At 37.7% G+C, this 18,635-nt stretch overlaps 1 protein-coding gene across 7 annotated transcripts in view; it reads left to right on the top strand.

Moving 5' to 3' along the window:
* Positions 1-18,635, top strand: part of TRAF6 (TNF receptor associated factor 6) — a 28,580-nt gene extending 9,945 nt beyond the window's left edge. For all 7 annotated transcript variants that reach the window (XM_036860560.1, XM_036860556.1, XM_036860558.1 and 4 more), the window contains 5 exons: positions 371-521; positions 1,448-1,606; positions 2,940-3,011; positions 12,485-12,562; positions 13,914-18,635. In XM_036860560.1, the coding sequence (XP_036716455.1) occupies positions 371-521; positions 1,448-1,606; positions 2,940-3,011; positions 12,485-12,562; positions 13,914-14,783 (1,330 nt within the window). In that variant the 3' untranslated portion in view covers positions 14,784-18,635. The remainder of the gene's footprint in view (positions 1-370; positions 522-1,447; positions 1,607-2,939; positions 3,012-12,484; positions 12,563-13,913) is intronic.

The following is an 18,635-nucleotide window of genomic DNA, read 5'->3' as shown; positions in this document are numbered from 1 at the left end:
AGAGGCCTGCTAGACTGCCAAAATTCCCATCCTTAACTTTCACTTCATTTGTGTTGTTCAAAATACGATTTTATTCAATTAATTTCTCATTTTTTGGTTGGAATCTATCCCACAATCTAAAATCCCATACTAGTTTTTGATAGATAATCCATATGGTGCTAGTTGTATCCATTTCATAAAAGAATGGTTCATAAACTGTCTATAAAAGGACAGTTTATTTTAGTGATATTATACAATATAACGTGTTAATTTATTTTCTATAGGAAATAAGTGGAGAATTTATATGTGGTGAATTAAAGTTGTGTGTATTTCCTAATGTGAATGTTTGTTTAAATCTACCAAATATATGTATTTTATTTGTTTCTTTTAGAGATGCAGGTCACAAATGTCCAGTTGACAATGAAATACTGCTGGAAAATCAACTATTTCCTGACAATTTTGCAAAACGAGAGATTCTTTCTCTGATGGTGAAGTGTCCAAATGAAGGTTGTCTGCACAAGATGGAACTGAGGCATCTTGAGGTATTAAAGTTATTTTCTAGCTGTTAGCATATAGGCAGGGAAGTTCCTAGAGGATAGGAACTTTGCCGTGTCCATCTGGATATTGCCAGTGCCTAGCATATAGTGATTGGTTAGCAAATTCTTGCTGAATTAATACCAACCCTTTCCCTTTCATTATTGAGTATAAATATGAGTAGAAACCAGAAATTTCTTTTTCCATCTACTCTGGCTTTGCCCCAGTGATGATAAAAAATAAATCAGTATTCTATAAGTTTTTCGGGTGAGCATTATCTGCAGTAAAACTGAAGAGCATTTTAAATACAAGTGTCACATTTTAATTCCATAGCTTCATTTCTCTCATTTTGAAATAAGCAGCAAGTCCCATGTAGCCATCGTCTTAGCGCCATCGTCTTAGCACCCTCATACTTTTTTCTCTGGTTTTCTAAATTATTCATTTTATTACGAACTATAATATAGTTCTCCTATAGCTTGAGATTAACTGAAGCCACGAGATAAAAGAATTTGCCTTTAAATTAATCAATCCTTAGTGTGGTGGTTTTACAAGAAGTTAAATATTGCTTATGTTCCATTTGAAATTAAGCATTTAAAATATATTTGTAACTTGCCCCCTTTACTTAGCTCCTTTTGGAGGAGCAGCCTTTTCGACACTCCTAAATCGATAATGAGAAAATCTGACTTCTTTCCAACTCTCTTCCCTAATTGGATACATGAACCTGAAAAGTCACATCCTTTGTATAAACTTCAGTTCACAACCATTCTTTGAAAAAAACCCATTAAGGCCTTCATATTGTGGTTCTGTGGTGTGTACTAGACAAAGTAGGTTCACTGGACAATTCTATAGAAGAGAACAGTATATTCTTAGAAGAGATTATTTTTAGATTTCTTAAGGATTGGCAAATACTAATTGATAATTTTTTTCATCATAGGATCATCAAGCACATTGTGAGTTTGCTCTTATGAATTGTCCCCAATGCCAACGTCCCTTCCAAAAATGCCAACTTAATATTCACATTGTCAAGGAGTGTCCAAGGAGACAGGTTTCTTGTGTAAACTGTGCTGTATCGATGGCATTTGAAGATAAAGAGGCATGTACTAACTTGGATTTGTTAATTCCGCTACTATTTTTTTTTAATGTTCAGTGGAGGGGGTTAGCAGTAGATGGAGATGTTAATCCAGTTCTGAGTCTTTATTATAAATTGTGAGAAGACTGATTTTTAAGAAAGTAAGTTCAATAAACCATTCTAGTAAATGAGTGTAGAGTTTATATTTTCATCTCTTTCTGAGAAAGCATTGTTTCTGCTGCTTACCACAGTAGTAGATCTACAAGTAACAAAAGTTTTTAGGAAAGGTATATGCTGATCTGTTTCCCTCTGTGATATTTTAATGACCAGTCTTGGATTAGAGACAAATAAATAAAATAATTACTGTGTAAGACTTATATTTTTCTCTTTAGAAAAGAGAATGAGTTGTTAAAACTTTTAGGAGATTAAATTAAATCCTGCAAAGTGTGTTCCTTTGGTGATAATTCATCAAACACACATATGATGAATTCACTTTTCTGTACTTATGTTATACTTCAATTAAAACATTTATTTTTAAAAAGAAACTTCATGGCACTTGTCAGCAGCATGATCATAGAATATTTTTCCCATTTATAAACTGGGATGTAGAGAGATTAAGAGATAAATTTTATATTAATATTATCAATGGCAAAGCTAGCACTGAGATCCTAGATCCTGGATCCGTATCCTATGTCCTTTTTACTAAAATAGTGTACATACAATTTATGTTCTTTTGTAACTATTAAGGTACTTCCTTAAACTGTATTTCTTACAAATTTATCTTGTTAATTTTCCCTACTTTCTTATGAGATCAAGCATATTATGCTCAGTAAGTTGATGAATTATTCAAAAAAATGTCAGCTAACTTGCTAGAAAGTCTGAGGCATAATTAGAGCAAATTGGTGTCTTCTTAAACTTCAGTAAATTAAATGGATCTAACCAGAAGGGTTAATTATTTCTTAAATTTTTTGTATTCTAGAAAACAAGGCTCATCTTTCTGGGGCCTTTGAGAACATGGGCCTCCTGCCCTAATCATGCTTCTGTTCTTTACCCTCCTGATAAGAGTTTTAATTGAATCATGCTGCTGCTGGAAGTTTTTGGAAAGGTGTCTTTGGAGAATTATAATGTTGTTAAATGATGCCCAAACAGTCACAGATGCATCTTTTGTGTACTGTCATATTCTTTTAAAGAGCTGGAGGGTGAGATGAATCTCATTACTACACTGGCAAAGGGAGAGAAAATAACCTTTATAGATTATTCTCACATTTTTGTTTTACACACATCAAAAAAAAATAGGTTGGTTTTACCTTTTCAGGTTTTCTCACTTTTTTTCTTATATTTCTTTAATAAAATTTAGATTCATGACCAGAACTGTCCTTTGGCAAATGTCATCTGTGAATACTGCAACACCATGCTCATCAGAGAACAGGTATAATGATTCCCTTTCATAAATCAGTATTTCCATAAATAGGTTAAAGAAGTGAATTAGGTTTTTAATTGAAAATTTAAATCAATAAGGCAAAATGAACACAGGTTGAAGAAGAATTAAAACTATGTGAATTTTAAATGCAAATCAGAATCACAATGAGGTATCACCTCACACACTATCATCAAAAAGTCTACAAATAACATTCTGGAGAGGGTGTGAGGAAAAGAGAACCCTCCTTCACTGTTGGTGCGAATGTAAATTGGTGCAGCCACTATGGAAAACAGTATGGAGTTTCCTTAAAAAACTAAAAATAGAACTACCATATGATCCAGCAATCTCACTCATGGGCGTATATCCCCAAAAGATGAAAACTCTTAATTGAAAAGGTAGATGGGGAATTCCCTGGCAGTCTGGTGGTTAGGACTCTGCGCTTTCACTGCCGAGGGCAAGGTTCAGTTCCTGGTCGGGGAACTAAGATCCTGCAAGCTGCACGGCATGGCCAAAAAAAAAGCAAAGGTACATGCACCCCAGTGTTCATAGCAGCATTATTTATAATAGCCAAGACTTCGAAACAACCGATTGGTTTAAGAAGATGTGATATATATAGATAATAGAATATTACTCAGCCATAAAAAAGAATGAAATACTTCCATTTGCAGCAACATGGGTGGACCTAGAGAATATTATACTAAGTGAAGTAAGTCAAAGACAGTTGCTTTATGTTACCACTTATATATGGAATCTAAAAAATACAAATGAATCTTACATACAAAACAAATAGACTCACAGACATAGAAAACAAACTTAGGGTTACTAAAGGGGAAAGGGAAGTGTGGAGGGATAAATTAGTATAGATTAACAGATACCAACTACTATACATAAAATAGATAAGCAACAAGGATATACATAGCACAGTAGGGAACTATATTCAATACCTTGTAACAACCTATAATGGAAAGTAATCTGAAAAATATAAGTATATACATAGCTGAATCACTTTGCTATATACTTGAAACTAACACAATATTGTAAATCTATATTTCAATTTTAAGAAAACTATGAATTTTTTCAAATAATTTAATATAATGAATAATTTCAGAAAGAACAAAATACTCAGCCCTTGAGTACTTAAAATTCCTAAGTCATTAACGTAATACCTGTGTTTATGTATATTCATAGAAGTTCCAAAGCCAAGTAATTTTTAGATAAAAATAATTTAAAATGCTCATTTAAACACCAAAAACTTTATAAGAAATATCAATACATCTTTAGACTCTGTGAAGTAAGGATCTTAGGTATCCAGAAACCAGTTGAAAGAGTAAGAACAATGAAATAGAAGGAAACAAGTCTATTCAGTAGCAGGATGTTATTTGTAGCCGTGTCCCCGAGGCATGTTGGGAGATTTTGAGATTTCCAGGATCTGTAGCCCCTCTGTTCAGTTGCCTGTAGTCCACTGATGGGGCATCATCAGAAGTAGTCTACGTTATATTAGAAAACTATTCATTTTTTTTATTAATAGAGAAAGGAAAATTCCATGTGATTGCTATCTTCTGACATTTGGAGGGTTTACCCACAAAATATGAATATTAGTCACTAAATATTTATACACTCATGAAATCTGCAAACCCAGAGATCATAATTGATTCCCTTACTAAGTAAGAACAAGCAAAACCTGTCCCTCAACTAAACTTTTCCATTCATTTGTTAACAGAGTCCTTTAGTTTTTTTTCCAACAGGGCCTTAATTTGAAGGTGTAAGTAACTTTTTGCTTGTGAAGTCTCACCTCCCAGGTTTTTCTTTTTGCTCTGTTTTAATACTTAAGGAAACCACACAGCACATCTAAAATCCAGCAGAAGTAAAACTTAATGTAGGAAAAACCCCTAGGTTTAGAGTCAGAAAACCTAGATTTTAACCCTGACTGTGCCACCAACTTGCCCACTGATCTCCGACAAGCAAGTGGACATTCTAGGTCAGGGGTCAGCAAACCAGCCCACCAGCCCAATCTGGCTGCTGCCTGCTTTTTAAGTAAGTTGTATTGGAACACAGCCATGCCCATGTGTTGTATGTGGCTGGTTTTGTGCCGCAGTGGTAGAGCTGAGTACTTGGGACAGAGTCCATAGGGCTTACAAGGCTGAAAATATTTACCGTATGACCCTTCGCAAAAAATTTTGTTGACCACTATTCTAGATTATGCGAAATGAAGGACTGGTTTAAATGGTCTCTGATGTTGTTTCTGCTTGAAATATCTATGATTACAGCTAAACTAAATTTCTAAAGGAAATTTAGTACCACTTTCAAAGAACATGATTCTACATAATAGATCTTACCTTAAAGAATGTTTTTTAGAGTCCCCAAATCAAAGCCTGAGACTTTCTTTAAAACTTTTATTAAAGTGCTTAAAATATCCTCTAGCATCTGAGTCTCCCCATTGTAGTCAAAGCATGCGCAGGTTAACAAAAAGTAAGATTTATGAAAGGTGGTCATGAGGGAAAGACAGGGTGCAGTCAGTGGCTCTAACGTATACAGTTTACTGAATAGGGATTCAGTGGCCTGGACCACAGTGAGAGTCTTAGTTGGGTCATGGTTGACATCAGAAGGTACTTTTTCTTTAAAATGCCGCTAGAGGGTGCCAGTTCCCCAGCAATAGGAATAAATTCATTTTCTTGAAATGAATTTTGAGTGATTTAGGGGCATGGTAAGAGACGTTGATATTTCCTTTCTTTGTGACTTTTGGAAATAAATAGCATTTTTTTTAAGTTGATAAAATACATTTTATGTTGATGCAAAGCCAGTCTAAATCAGCTAAGTCTAAATTATAAAATAAGCTTAACAGAGCTGCAAAACAACTTTTATATATATGCATTAGCCAATCTAAATTAATCCAGCCAGGTATTGCTTTGAAGAGGCCCTTGGATACCTGGAGTTAATTTAAGAAATTAAATTTTCTTAAGAAAATGAAGAAAAAATTGCTAAGAACATCATATTGCAGTTCCTGTTCAACACAGCTATGCATTGGATTGGCCAAAAAGTTCGTTCGGGTTTTCCATAAAATGTTCAGAAAAACCAGAACGAACTTTTTGGCCAACCCAATGTGATGCCTGTGAATTCACCTCCTCCCAGGAGTCTACCGCTACACATGGAACAACTTCCTCTTATAAAAACCTGAAGGCTGGCTGACTAATAACTACACATTAGGCAAATGAGAAGAAAATCACATCAAAGTGGGTAGGAAAAGCTAGGAACAATCTCACCATATACCCACAAGCAGGAGGGAACTCAAACCCTGGAACTTCTCCCTGAGGACTGAAGGGTCCAAACCCACTCCTCAGGCATTTCAACTTTTAAGACATACACTGGAGAGATAAGCTCCCCAAATATCTAACTCTGAAAACCAACAGGGCTCATGTTCCTAGACCCACCAGACTCTAGTGATCTTGGAAGCTGCTCTTTTTTTTTTTTTCTTTTTAACATCTTTATTAGAGTATAATTGCTTTACAATGGTGTGTTAGTTTCTGCTTTGTAACAAAGTGAATGAGCTATACATATACATATATCCCCATATCTCCTCCCTCTTGCGTGTCCCTCCCACCCTCCTTATCCCACCCCTCTAGGTGGTCACAAAGCACTGAGCTGATCTCCCTGTGCTATGCAGCTGCTTCCCACTAGCTATCTATTTTACATTTGGTAGTGTGTATATATCAGTGCTACTCTCTCACTTTGTCCCAGCTTACCCTTCCCCCTCCCCGTGTCCTCAAGTCCATTCTCTGTGTCTGCATCTTTATTCCTGTCCTGCCCCTAGGTTCTTCAGCACCTTTTTTTTTTTAAATTCCAGGTATATGTGTTAGCATACGGTATTTGTTTTACTCTTTCTGACTTACTTCACTCTGTATGACACACTCTAGGTCCATCCACCTCACTACAAATAACTCAATTTTGTTTCTTTTTATGGCTGAGTAATATTCCATTGTATATATGTGCCACATCTTCTTTATCCATTCATCTGTCAATGGACACAGGTAGCTTCCACATCCTGGCTATTGTAAATAGAGCTGCAGTGAACATTGTGGTACATGAGTCTTTCTGAATTACGGTTTTCTCAGGGTATATGCCCAGTAGTGGGATTGCTGGGTCGTATGGTAGTTCTATTTTTAGTTTTTTAAGGACCCTCCATACTGTTCTCCATAGTGGCTGTATCAATTTACATTCCCACCAACAGTGCAAGAGAGTTCCCTTTTCTCCGCACCCTCTCCAGCATTTATCGTTTCCAGATTTTTTTATGATGGCCATTCTGACAGGTGTGAGGTGATACCTCATTGTAGTTTTGATTTGCATTTCTCTAATGATTAGTGATGTTGAGCATCCTTTCATGTGTTTGTTGGCAATCTGTATATCTTCTTTGGAGAAATGTCCATTTAGGTCTTCTGCCCATTTTTGAATTGGGTTGTTTGTTTCTTTGATACTGAGCTGCATGAGCTGCTTGTAAATTTTGGAGATTAATCCTTTGTCAGTTGCTTCATTTGCAAATATTTTCTCCCATTCTGATGGTTGTCTTTTCATCTTGTTTATGGTTTCCTTTGCTGTGCAAAAGCTTTTAAGTTTCGTTAGGTCCCATTTGTTTATTTTTGTTTTTATTTCCATTTCTCTAGGAGGTGGGTCAAGAAGGATCTTGCTGTGACTTATGTCATAGAGTGTTCTGCCTATGTTTTCCTCTAAGAGTTTTATAGTGTCTGGCCTTACATTTAGGTCTTTAATCCATTTTGAGTTTATTTTTGTGTATGGTGTTAGGGAGTGTTCTAATTTCATTCTTTTACATATAGCTGTCCAGTTTTCCCAGCACCACTTATTGAATAGGCTGTTTTTTCTCCGTTGTGTATTCTTGCCTCCTTTATCAGAAATAAGGTGACCATGTGTGCGTGGGTTTATCTCTGGGCTTTCGATCCTGTTCCACTGATCTATATTTCTGTTTTTGTGCCAGTACCATACTGTCTTGATTACTGTAGCTTTGTAGTATAGTTTGAAGTCAGGGAGCCTGATTCCTCCAGCTCCGATTTTCTTTCTCAAGATTACTTTGGCTCTTTGGGTTCTTTAGTGTATCCATACAAATTGTGAAATTTTTTGTTCTAGTTCTGTAAAAAATGCCATTGGTAGCTTGATAGGGATTGCATTAAATCTGTAGATTGCTTTGGGTAGTATAGTCATTTTCACAATGTTGATTCTTCCAATCTAAGAACATGGTATATCTCTCCATCAGTTTGTATCATTTTTAATTTCTTTCATCAGTGTCTTATAGTTTTCTGCATACAGGTCTTTTGTCTCCTTAGGTAGGTTTATTCCTAGGTATTTTATTCTTTTTTGTTGCAATGGTAAATGGGAGTGTTTCCTTAATTTATCTTTCAGATTTTTCATCATTAGCGTATAGGAATGCAAGAGATTTCTTTGCATTAATTTTGTATCCTGCTACTTTACCAAATTCATTTATTAGCTCTAGTAGTTTTCTGGTAGCATCTTTAGGATTCTCTGTGTATACTATCATGTCATCTGCAAACAGTGACAGCTTTACTTCTTCTTTTCCGATTTGGATTCCTCTTATTTCTTTTTCTTCTCTGATTGCTGTGGCTAAAACTTCCATAACTGTGTTGAATAATAGTGGTGAGAATGGACAACCTTGTCTTGTTCTGGATCTCAGAGGGAGTGGTTTCAGTTTTTCCCCATTGAGAACGATGTTTGCTGTGGGTTTGTCATATATGGCCTTTATAGTGTTGAGGTAGGTTCCCTCTATGCCTACTTTCTGGAGAGTTTTTGTCATAAATGGGTGTTGAATTTTGTCGCAAGCTTCTTCTGCATCTATTGAAATGATTATATGGTTTTTATCCTTCAGTTTGTTAATATGGTTTATCACATTGATTGATTTGTGTATACTGAAGAATCCTTGCATTCCTGGGATAAACCCCGCTTGATCATGGTGTATGTCCTTTTAATGTGCTGTTGGATTCTGTCTGCTAGTATTTTGTTGAGGATTTTTGCATCTATGTTCATCAGTGATATTGGCCTGTAGTTTTCTTTCTTTGTGACATCTTTGTCTGGTTTTGGTATCAGGGTACTGGTGGCCTCGTAGAATGAGTTTGGGAGTGTTCCTCCCTCTGCTATATTTTGGAAGAGTTTGAGAAGGATAGGTGTTAGCTCTTCTCTAAATTGATAGAATTCTCCTGTGAAGCCATCTGGTCCTGGGCTTTTGTTTGTTGGAAGAGTTTTAATCACAGTCTCAATTTCAGTGCTTGTGATTGGTCTGTTTATAATTTCTATTTCTTTGTGGTTCAGTCTCCGAAGGTTGTGCTTTTCTAAGAATTTGTCCATTTCTTCCAGGTTGTCCATTTTATTGGCATAGAGTTGCTTGTAGTAATCTCTCATGATGCTTTGTATTTCTGCAGTGTCCGTTGTTACTTCTTTTTCATTTCTAATTCTATTGATTTGAGTCTTCTCCCTTTTTTTCTTGATGAGTCTGGCTAATGGTTTATCAATTTCATTTATTTTCTCAAAGAACCAGCTTTTAGTTTTATTGATCTTTGCTATTGTTTCCTTCATTTATTTTTCGTTTACTTCTGATCTAATCTTTATGATTTCTTTCCTTCTGCTAACTTTGGGGGTTTTTTGTTCTTCTTTCTCTAATTGCTTTAGGTGTAAGGTTAGGTTGTTTATTTGAGATGTTTCTTGTTTCCTGAGGAAGGATTGTATTGCTATAAACTTCCCTCTCAGAACTGCTTTTGCTGCATGCATCCCATAGGTTTTGGGTCCTCGTGTTTTCATTGTCATTTGTTTCTAGGTATTTTTTGATTTCTTCAGTGATCTGTTGGTTATTAAGTAGTGTACTGTTTAACCTCCATGTATTTGTATTTTTTACAGATTATTTCCTGTAATTGATATCTAGTCTCATAGTGTTGTGGTCGGAAAAGATACTTGATATGATTTCAGTTTTCTTAAATTTACCGAGGCTTGATTTGTGACCCAAGATAATGATCAGTCCTGGAGAATGTTCCATGAGCACTTGAAAAGAAAGTGTATTCTGTTGTTTTTGAATGGAATGTCCTATAAATATCAATTAAGTCCGTCTTGTTTAATGTGTCATTTAAAGCTTCTGTTTCCTTATTTATTTTCATTTTGGATGATCTGTCCATGGTGAAAGTGGGGTGTTAAAGTCCCCTACTGTGATTGTGTTACTGCCAATTTCCTCTTTTATGGCTGTTAGTATTTGCCTTATGTATTGAGGTGCTTCTGTGTTGGGTGCATTAATATTTACAATTGTTATATCTTCTTCTTGGATTGATCCCTTGATCATTATGTAGTGTCCTTCTTTGTCTCTTCTAACAGTCTTTATTTTAAAATCTATTTTGTCTGATAAGAGAATTGCTGCTCCAGCTTTCTTTTGATTTCTGTTTGCGTGGAATATCTTTTTCCCTCCCCTCACTTTCAGTTTGTATGTGTCCCTAGGTCTGAAGTGGGTCTCTTGTGGACAGCATATATACGGGTCTTCTTTTTGTATCCATTCAGCCAGTCTGTGTCTTTTGATTGGAGTATTCAGTCCATTTACATTTAAGGTAGTTATCGATATGTATGTTCCTATTACCATTTTCTTAGTTGTTTTGGGTTTGTTATTGTAGGTCTTTTCCTTCTCTTGTGTTTCCTGCCTAGAGAAGTTCCTTTAACATTTGTTGTAAAGCTGGTTTGGTGGTGCTGAATTCTCTTAGGTTTTGCTTGTCTGTAAAGGTTTTAATATCTCTGTCGAATCTGAATGAGATCCTTGCTGGGTAGAGGAATCTTGTTTGTAGGTTTTTCCCTTTCATCACTTCAAATACGTCCTGCCACTCCCTTCTGGCTTGCAGAGTTTCTGCTGAAAGATCAGCTGTTAACCTTATGGGGATTCCCTTGTATGTTATTTGTTGTTTTCCCTTGCTGCTTTTAATATTTTTTCTTTGTATTTAGTTTTTGATAGTTTGGTCAATATGTGTCTTGGCGTGTTTCTCCTTGGATTTATCCTGTATGGGACTCTCTGCGCTTCCTGGACTTGATTAACTATTTCCTTTCCCATATTAGGGAAATTTTCAACTATAATCTCTTCAAATATTTTCTCAGTCCCTTTCTCTTTCTCTACTTCTTCTGGGACCCCTATAATTCGAATGTTAGTGTGTTTAATGTTGTCCCAGAGGTCTCTAAGACCATCCTCAATTCTTTTCATTCTTTTTTTATTCTGCTCTGCAGTAGTTATTTCCACTATTTTATCTTCCAGGTCACTTATCCGTTCTTCTGCCTCAGTTATTCTGCTATTGATTCCTTCTAGAGAATTTTTAATTTCATTCATTGTGTTGTTCATCATTGTTTGTTTGCTCTTTAGTTCTTCTAGGTCTTTGTTAAACCTTTCTTGTATTTTCTTCATTCTATTTCCAAGATTTTGGATCATCTTTACTATCATTACTCTGAATTCTTTTTCAGGTAGACTGTCTATTTCCTCTTCATTTGTTTGGTCTGGTGGGTTTTTACCTTGCTCCTTCATCTGCTGTGTGTTCCTCTGTCTTCTCATTTTGCTTAACTAACTGTGTTTGGGATCTTCTTTTCACCGGCTGCAGGTTTGTAGTTCCCATTGTTTTTGGTGTCTGTCCCCAGTGGCTAAACTTGGTTCAGTGGGTTGTGTAGGCTTCCTGGTGGAGGGGACTAGTGCCTGTGTTCTGGTGGATGAGGCTGGATCTTCTCTTTCTGGTGGGCAGGACTGCGTCCAGGGGTGTGTTTTGAGCTGCCTGTGACCTTATTATGATTTTAGGCAGCCTCTCTGCTAATGGGTGGGATTGTGTTCCTGTCTTGCTAGTTGTTTGGCATGGGGTGTCCGGCATTGTAGCTTGCTGGTCATTGAATGGAGCTGGATCTTAGCATTGAGATGGAGATCCCTGGGAGAGCTTTCGCCATTTGATGTGACATGGAGCTGGGAGGTCTCTGGTGGACCAGTGTCCTGAACTCGGCTCTCCCACCTCAGAGACACAGGCCTGACACCCGGCCCGAGCACTAAGACCCTGTCAGCCACACAGCTGTTCTCCCAGGTACCAAGCTGATCCTCTCACAATCATTTTACACTGAATCAGGCTTTTTCAAATGCCAATCTGATCATCTCATTCTTCAGCTGCAGATATTTCAATGACATCTTATTGTTCCTAATTATTCTTTCCAGTGGTGGACCAACAGTGGGGCAGGGAGAGTGGGTTGTCCAAGCTAAAATCCAGCTGGAGGATGTCCGTAAATATCATTTTAATCTTTGTGGGCTAACTGGTTTCTGTTGCAACTAGTCACTCAGCCATTGTAACAAAATCAGCCACAGACAGTATATGGTTTTGTTTAGATGAAGTGTAACTCTTCATTTCAAGTGTGTTCTTGTCAAACTGGACTATGATATGCAGGGGAAAACATTTTTCAACCTTTGTTTTGGTTTTCAGATGCCTAATCATTATGATCTAGACTGTCCTACAGCCCCAGTTCCATGCACATTCAGTACTTTTGGTTGCCATGAAAAGGTAAGGTTTTTTTTTTCCTTTTAATTCTTGAATATAGATCAAGAAAATTAAGTTATATAGTGTAGTGGAGGATACCAGTGGGATTGGAGATGGCCAACACACATTGTTTATGTGGTCTTAAGCTGCAAGAAATTGGGACTCAGTATATTAATTTGGGGAAGTAGTTGGTGATGATAATGGGAGGTGTGATTCTGATCATATAGAGTGTACAGGAAAGAGAAGTAGACCAGGAAAGGAGCCATGAATGAACAGTCTCAGACGTTGTTGAAACAGGCAAGGAGAAGGTATTGTTATGATCTCCAAAATTAGTTTCAAGACCTAGTGATCAGTTGTGTCAAATGTCTGAGAGGGAGCATTGTTTATGATAAGTTGATCTTTCTGGAGAGTGCGATTACACTTCGGCTTTTCCACTGTGCCTTTTTATCTGACTTTTTTTACAGTAAGTATGTGTTTAATAATTAAAAAAATAAAATGAGCAAATAGTGTATAGTATGGTTACACTTTGTGAGAAAATTCTGTATTGTTTGTGTGCGTAGAGACAAAGACTTAAAGGAAATGTATCAAAATGTTAATGGTAGTTAGGTGAGATAATAGGTTACTTATTTTCTTTTTGATCATCTACACTTTCTATTTTTCTATAATATACATGAATTACCCTTACAATAAAAATTGTTATATGATTTTTTTTTCATATAACAGGCTATTCTTGATGATCTTAGAAGAGTATGAAGACAGGGAAGATTCCACTTTGCAAGAGATTTGTAAAAATAAGTGAGGGATTGGGGGCAGGCAGTGCAGGTGGACTCCTCTTGGTTATAAAAGGAAAAGGGAGAAAATGATACTAGCTAGAGGGAGATACAAGATCAATAGAGAGGTTTGCCCCTTTTTTTAAACAGGAAAGACTTTACTAATTCTATTCTGAGGGGAAGGGTTAAGAGGAGAGAATGTTTGAAGATAAAGGAGAAAGGGGATAGCTAAGCAAAATCTCTGAGGTGTTGAAAAGGGGCAGGTGCCAGTTAGAGCCCAGGTGAAGCATTAATCTAGGACAAGAGGAGAGTCAGCTCTGAATCAGAAAAGAAGGACGAGTATAGATCCTGATACTTTTACAGGTGGGAGGGAGGTTTTTTTCTGAGTCCCTGAACGAGTATTCAGCAGATAGCCTCTCGGTTTTTCAGGGAATTAGGAGGCAAGATCATCTTACTGGATCGAGAATCTGATGAAGTCAAAGAAGGTTGTAGGGGATTGAGGGAAGTGATGACATGACTTAAAAACCTTTTATTTGGCTCGGCTAGGTCCCTTTCCTGGTGCTCACGTCTCTGTTCCTAACCTAAAGCCTGTGCTTGATTTTCAGATGCAGAGGAATCACTTGGCACGCCACCTGCAAGAGGATACCCAGTCGCACATGAGAATGATGGCCCAGGCTGTTCAGACTTTAAGCCTTGCGATAGCTCCCGCACCTCAGCGTGGCATGCTGCCATGTGATTCTACCTCTCTGCCCCGGGTTTCCTCTGGGTGTCACTCAGAGGTCCAGAATTTCCAAGAAACCATTCAACAGTTAGAGGGTCGCCTTGTAAGACAAGACCATCAAATCCGGGAGCTGACCGCAAAAATGGAAACTCAGAGCACGTATGTAAGTGAGCTAAAACGAACTATTCGAACCCTTGAGGACAAAGTTGCTGAAATAGAAGCACAGCAGTGCAATGGAATTTACATCTGGAAGATTGGCAACTTTGGGATGCACTTGAAATCTCAAGAAGAGGAGAAACCTGTTGTCATTCACAGCCCCGGATTCTACACAGGCAAACCCGGCTACAAACTATGCATGCGCCTGCACCTGCAGCTACCGACTGCGCAGCGCTGTGCCAACTACATATCCCTCTTTGTCCACACGATGCAAGGAGAGTATGACAGCCACCTCCCTTGGCCCTTCCAGGGTACAATACGCCTTACCATCCTTGATCAGTCTGAAGCACCTGTAAGGCAAAACCATGAAGAGATAATGGATGCCAAACCAGAGCTGCTTGCCTTCCAGAGACCCACAATCCCACGGAACCCCAAAGGGTTTGGCTATGTGACTTTTATGCATCTGGAAGCCCTAAGACAAAGAACCTTCATCAAGGACGACACGTTATTAGTACGCTGTGAGGTCTCCACCCGCTTCGACATGGGCAGTCTTCGGAGGGAGGGTTTTCAGCCACGAAGTACTGACTTGGGGATATAGCATCCCCTCATTTGTTTAAGAAACAAAAAACAGAAAAAACATCTGGAGAAAACTTGCCCTGTTTTCAATAACATACAAACAAAAAAAGCAATGGGGAAGATATTATACCCACCAGTGAATGTGGTTAGAGAGGTCACTTACCACTTTCCTGTTAAAAATATCTGAAGTAGTTTTCTCAGGAATGTAGTGTTCCATGCCTTTTCAAAATTGTTACACTCAAAGTGCCTGTGGCCTACTGCAGCAGTTGTTTGTCTAGTAGGATATCTCTTTGTTTTATTTTCATGGGCTCTTGCTCCAGGGGGGTTTATTGTCAAACCCAGGGTTGGAGTAGTAAAGCTCAAACCTTTTAATAATAATGGAAGTTCCATAAAATTTCCACGTATTTTTATAGTGTTAGATGCAATATATTAAACTTGAGAATCACTACCGCCTCGTGCTGGTGCCAGCAAGAAGAATTACTACTCTTGAGTTCTCATTTTATTTGACCTCCTATAGATTTCAGAGGATTTGAACCATAATCCTTGGAAAGTTTAAGTTCTCATTAACCCTGTTTTTTCCGCCTGCAGGGTGTTATTAAGGATATTCAGGGACTAGTTTAAACCCTAAATATAACCTTACTAAGTGTGGATGTGTTGTTTGTTGAATAATTCTTGTTTAATTGTTTCATTGTACCTTGCTTGCTTATTTCCTTGAGGCTACAAAGTAGCATCTTACCCAGAGTTGAGAACTCTGAGAACCATATGGAAACCAGCTGCTGGGTTGTTATGCTATGAATCCCTTTTGTCTATTCCAGGCAGAGTGAATTCCACAGCCCTACCTGTGTTCTCTGTTGCCTAATGGTTGTAGGACAAGGAGATGCACACACATAATCACCAACATAAAAATTTTAAATGGCTCAACTAGTCAACCAATAGGGCAGCTCATTGGTGGTGAGAAAAGCTATTTGAGCCAGAAATTTTCAGCTCTTTTGAACACCTTCTGGTTTAGTTCAATTAATGGAAGAAAATTGCTGTCCTAAACGCAGAATTTCTTAATACTTGGGAGATCATTGGTGTACCTGAGAGGTCACCAAGCCAAGGTTGGAAGTCATAGTGATTATATCAGGACTTGGCTGGAGTGGGTGGCTTTAGTCCAACAGTTCATACCTGAGGAGGATCATGTGGAATGTATTGAAGTGGCCAATTGTTCCGAATAGGGAGAGATGGTTTTTGTGCCACTATATATTTGTTAAAAGCCTATAGATATTAAAGATTATGGTGAAATGTAGTTCTCAGGGAGTCCCACAACTAGTATAGGCTCTTATAAAGAATCTGAGAGGACCCATACACCGTGCTGTTTACACAAGATTGTTTAAAGTTGTCTGAGGTAGTCCTGCAACTCCAGAGAGGCCAAATCAGAGCCCCTGACCGGTGATCAAGATCAGCCTTCATTTCAAGAGGAAGCCAAGAGACCGTGCAAAAGAATGGTCTCGGTTCCGGGCAGACCCAGCAAGTGTCACTCTGACCTTTCCCTTTACTTTTCTTTCTACTCTCCTTACCCACCCCACATCCAGGCTCCTGCTCTGTGGGTTTATTCTATAAAGTGGAACAAAAAAAGGTCATACAGGGACCCTGTTCCCAGTGCCACCATCAGCGGCACCTACCCGTCACGAGCTCACAGTTTGCTTGCTGGCAGTTTGTTCCGTGGCTACTGAGCTCTCCAACCCGCTCCTGAGAATCACGGCAGCACGACCCTCTAGGTGAGGAACCCGGCACCGCTGCTGTTCCTGTGATTGTTTTCCAAAAATAAATAACTGTCGAGTTCCATGTAAAAAATAAATGGCAGTTACTCTTGTATAGAAAAAAAAAGCCTGAAGGAAATATACTGAACTTTTTGATGACTTATTTTCTTCTTTGTGCTTTCTTAACATGTTTTACATTTTTTTTACAATAAACATGTCCTTTTCTCGGAGAAAAAAATGTTGCCACAAAACATTCAACCCTAACAGAGAAGGAAATAGTATTTAAAAGCTTCCTGGTCAAATTTCTATTAAAAGCATGGCTGTGCATTAGGTACTGATGTGAGCCATTTCCTGCTTTGGTTATGTTATTTTTTTCTACGAACTTGGGAGCCTTAATCCAAACAAAAACAGTTTTTTGCCTCACTTCAACTTTTAGCTTCAGGTTTCCCTGAAGGAGTTGGATTAGCTGTTTCTAAGGTCCATGCCAACCATAAAATTCTGTTTTAAGAAATGAAGTGCTAACCAGCAGAAAGTTGGCAATATTTACAAGAGGATTTTGCCAGTAGAAAAATTGCTTTAACTTATTTTTTTTGCTGACATAATACTTAAATTTAGTATCAATTTAGGGTCTCCTTTTAATTTGAACAATTTTTTTTAACCCCCAACATTTGGCATGCTCTGAAACATGCTGGTTTCACCCAGCTGGCTAACAAGTATTTGAGCTGTGTATTTATGTTTTATTAACCTTTTAACATTTATCTTTGGACATTGCTTTTAGACATTGTTAAATTAAAAATAAATTGTTTTTTCTTTTCCCAGAGGTGTCCAACCCAATGTTGGATGAAACTTGCTGCAGGTCATACCCTTTGTTATTGGAAAACAAACTCAGTGGAAAACAAAGTCAGGATGTTGTGGTAGTTTGGTAGTTTTTTACTGTCCGTTAGCGGTTGCAGGGATGACAGTTTCTGGCTATACTACAAAATGATTAAACTTTTATTGGGGGGAATAAAAATAGAATAGAAAAAAGTGAAATAGGATGAAAATTGAGGGGTTTTTCCCCTAAAAGATGGACTAACAGAGATGTTGAATGATCTCTAGCAATTAGTTTTTGTGGCAGGTATAAAATTATAAAATTGTCCCCCATTGCTGTTTTCATACCGTAAGTCTTAGGTAAACTAAGAGCATGTTTATGAATTATGCATGCAGTTAGAGTACATTCTCATCAAAAAGGAGCAGTTGCTTGTCATTCCTTTATCCAGGGAATCCTCAGGTCTCTGGTGACCAGAAAACATTTTTAATTATTAGAGAGGTTTTTCTAACTTAAGGCTTTGAAATAGCTTTCCTTAATTCAGTTACTGCTGTTCTTGTTTTGCCTCAGTTAAATTCTACTCACTGTTTTATGAGAAATACCATCAGGTGTTTTTGTGATGCCTAGTTCCATAGAACCTAAGCAGTGCAGTGCCTTGAGGAAATGAAAAAGGGACAATAAATAGTCATTTGTGTTTTTCCTTTGAAATACATTTAAAAAAAAATTCCCGGGTGCATATATATGATAAGCTGTAGTTAGTTTCACAGTTGCTATTGTAGAGTCTGTAGAATGGATTTGGCACTTCCAAATTCCTAGTATCCAAAAAGGTGATATGATGAAATCAAATCAGATGCATCTCTGCAGATCATGATGTTCAGTCACAGCCCTCACTTTTAGTCAAAGGCAAACACCTGCAAGGAGATGCCCAGTTGCTTTGCTAAGATGTGGTCTCTCAAAGGGAGAACCTCCTCTTGATAGAGCTTCCCTGTCTCTGCTGACGAATTGCATTTATCCCAGCTTTCTCCCAGATAGATCTCAGGATAAAAGCTAAATAGAACGCCACTGGGAAGAAGGGCAGATGGATTTCTGTATTCCAAGAAAGAGATGCTATCAGTGACCCTGAGGGGAACATCAGCTGTGAGCGGCAGGGGCAAGGTTCTGTCCATAGCTGAAACCCCAGGCTTAGCACAGCGCCTGGCACACAGCACACACTCAAATATTAACAATGAAAGTTTAGTGAAAATACTGGTTGAGGTGCACCACTTTTTGGCAGGTTATCATGTAAGTTTTCAGTGATAAGGAATAAATGTTACTTTTATTTTGC

The sequence above is a fragment of the Balaenoptera musculus genome, chromosome 8 (genome assembly GCF_009873245.2).
Source record: "Balaenoptera musculus isolate JJ_BM4_2016_0621 chromosome 8, mBalMus1.pri.v3, whole genome shotgun sequence".
Lineage (NCBI taxonomy): Eukaryota > Metazoa > Chordata > Mammalia > Artiodactyla > Balaenopteridae > Balaenoptera > Balaenoptera musculus.
Note: the sequence above shows the minus strand (reverse complement) of the source record. Positions and strands in the feature narration are given on the sequence as shown.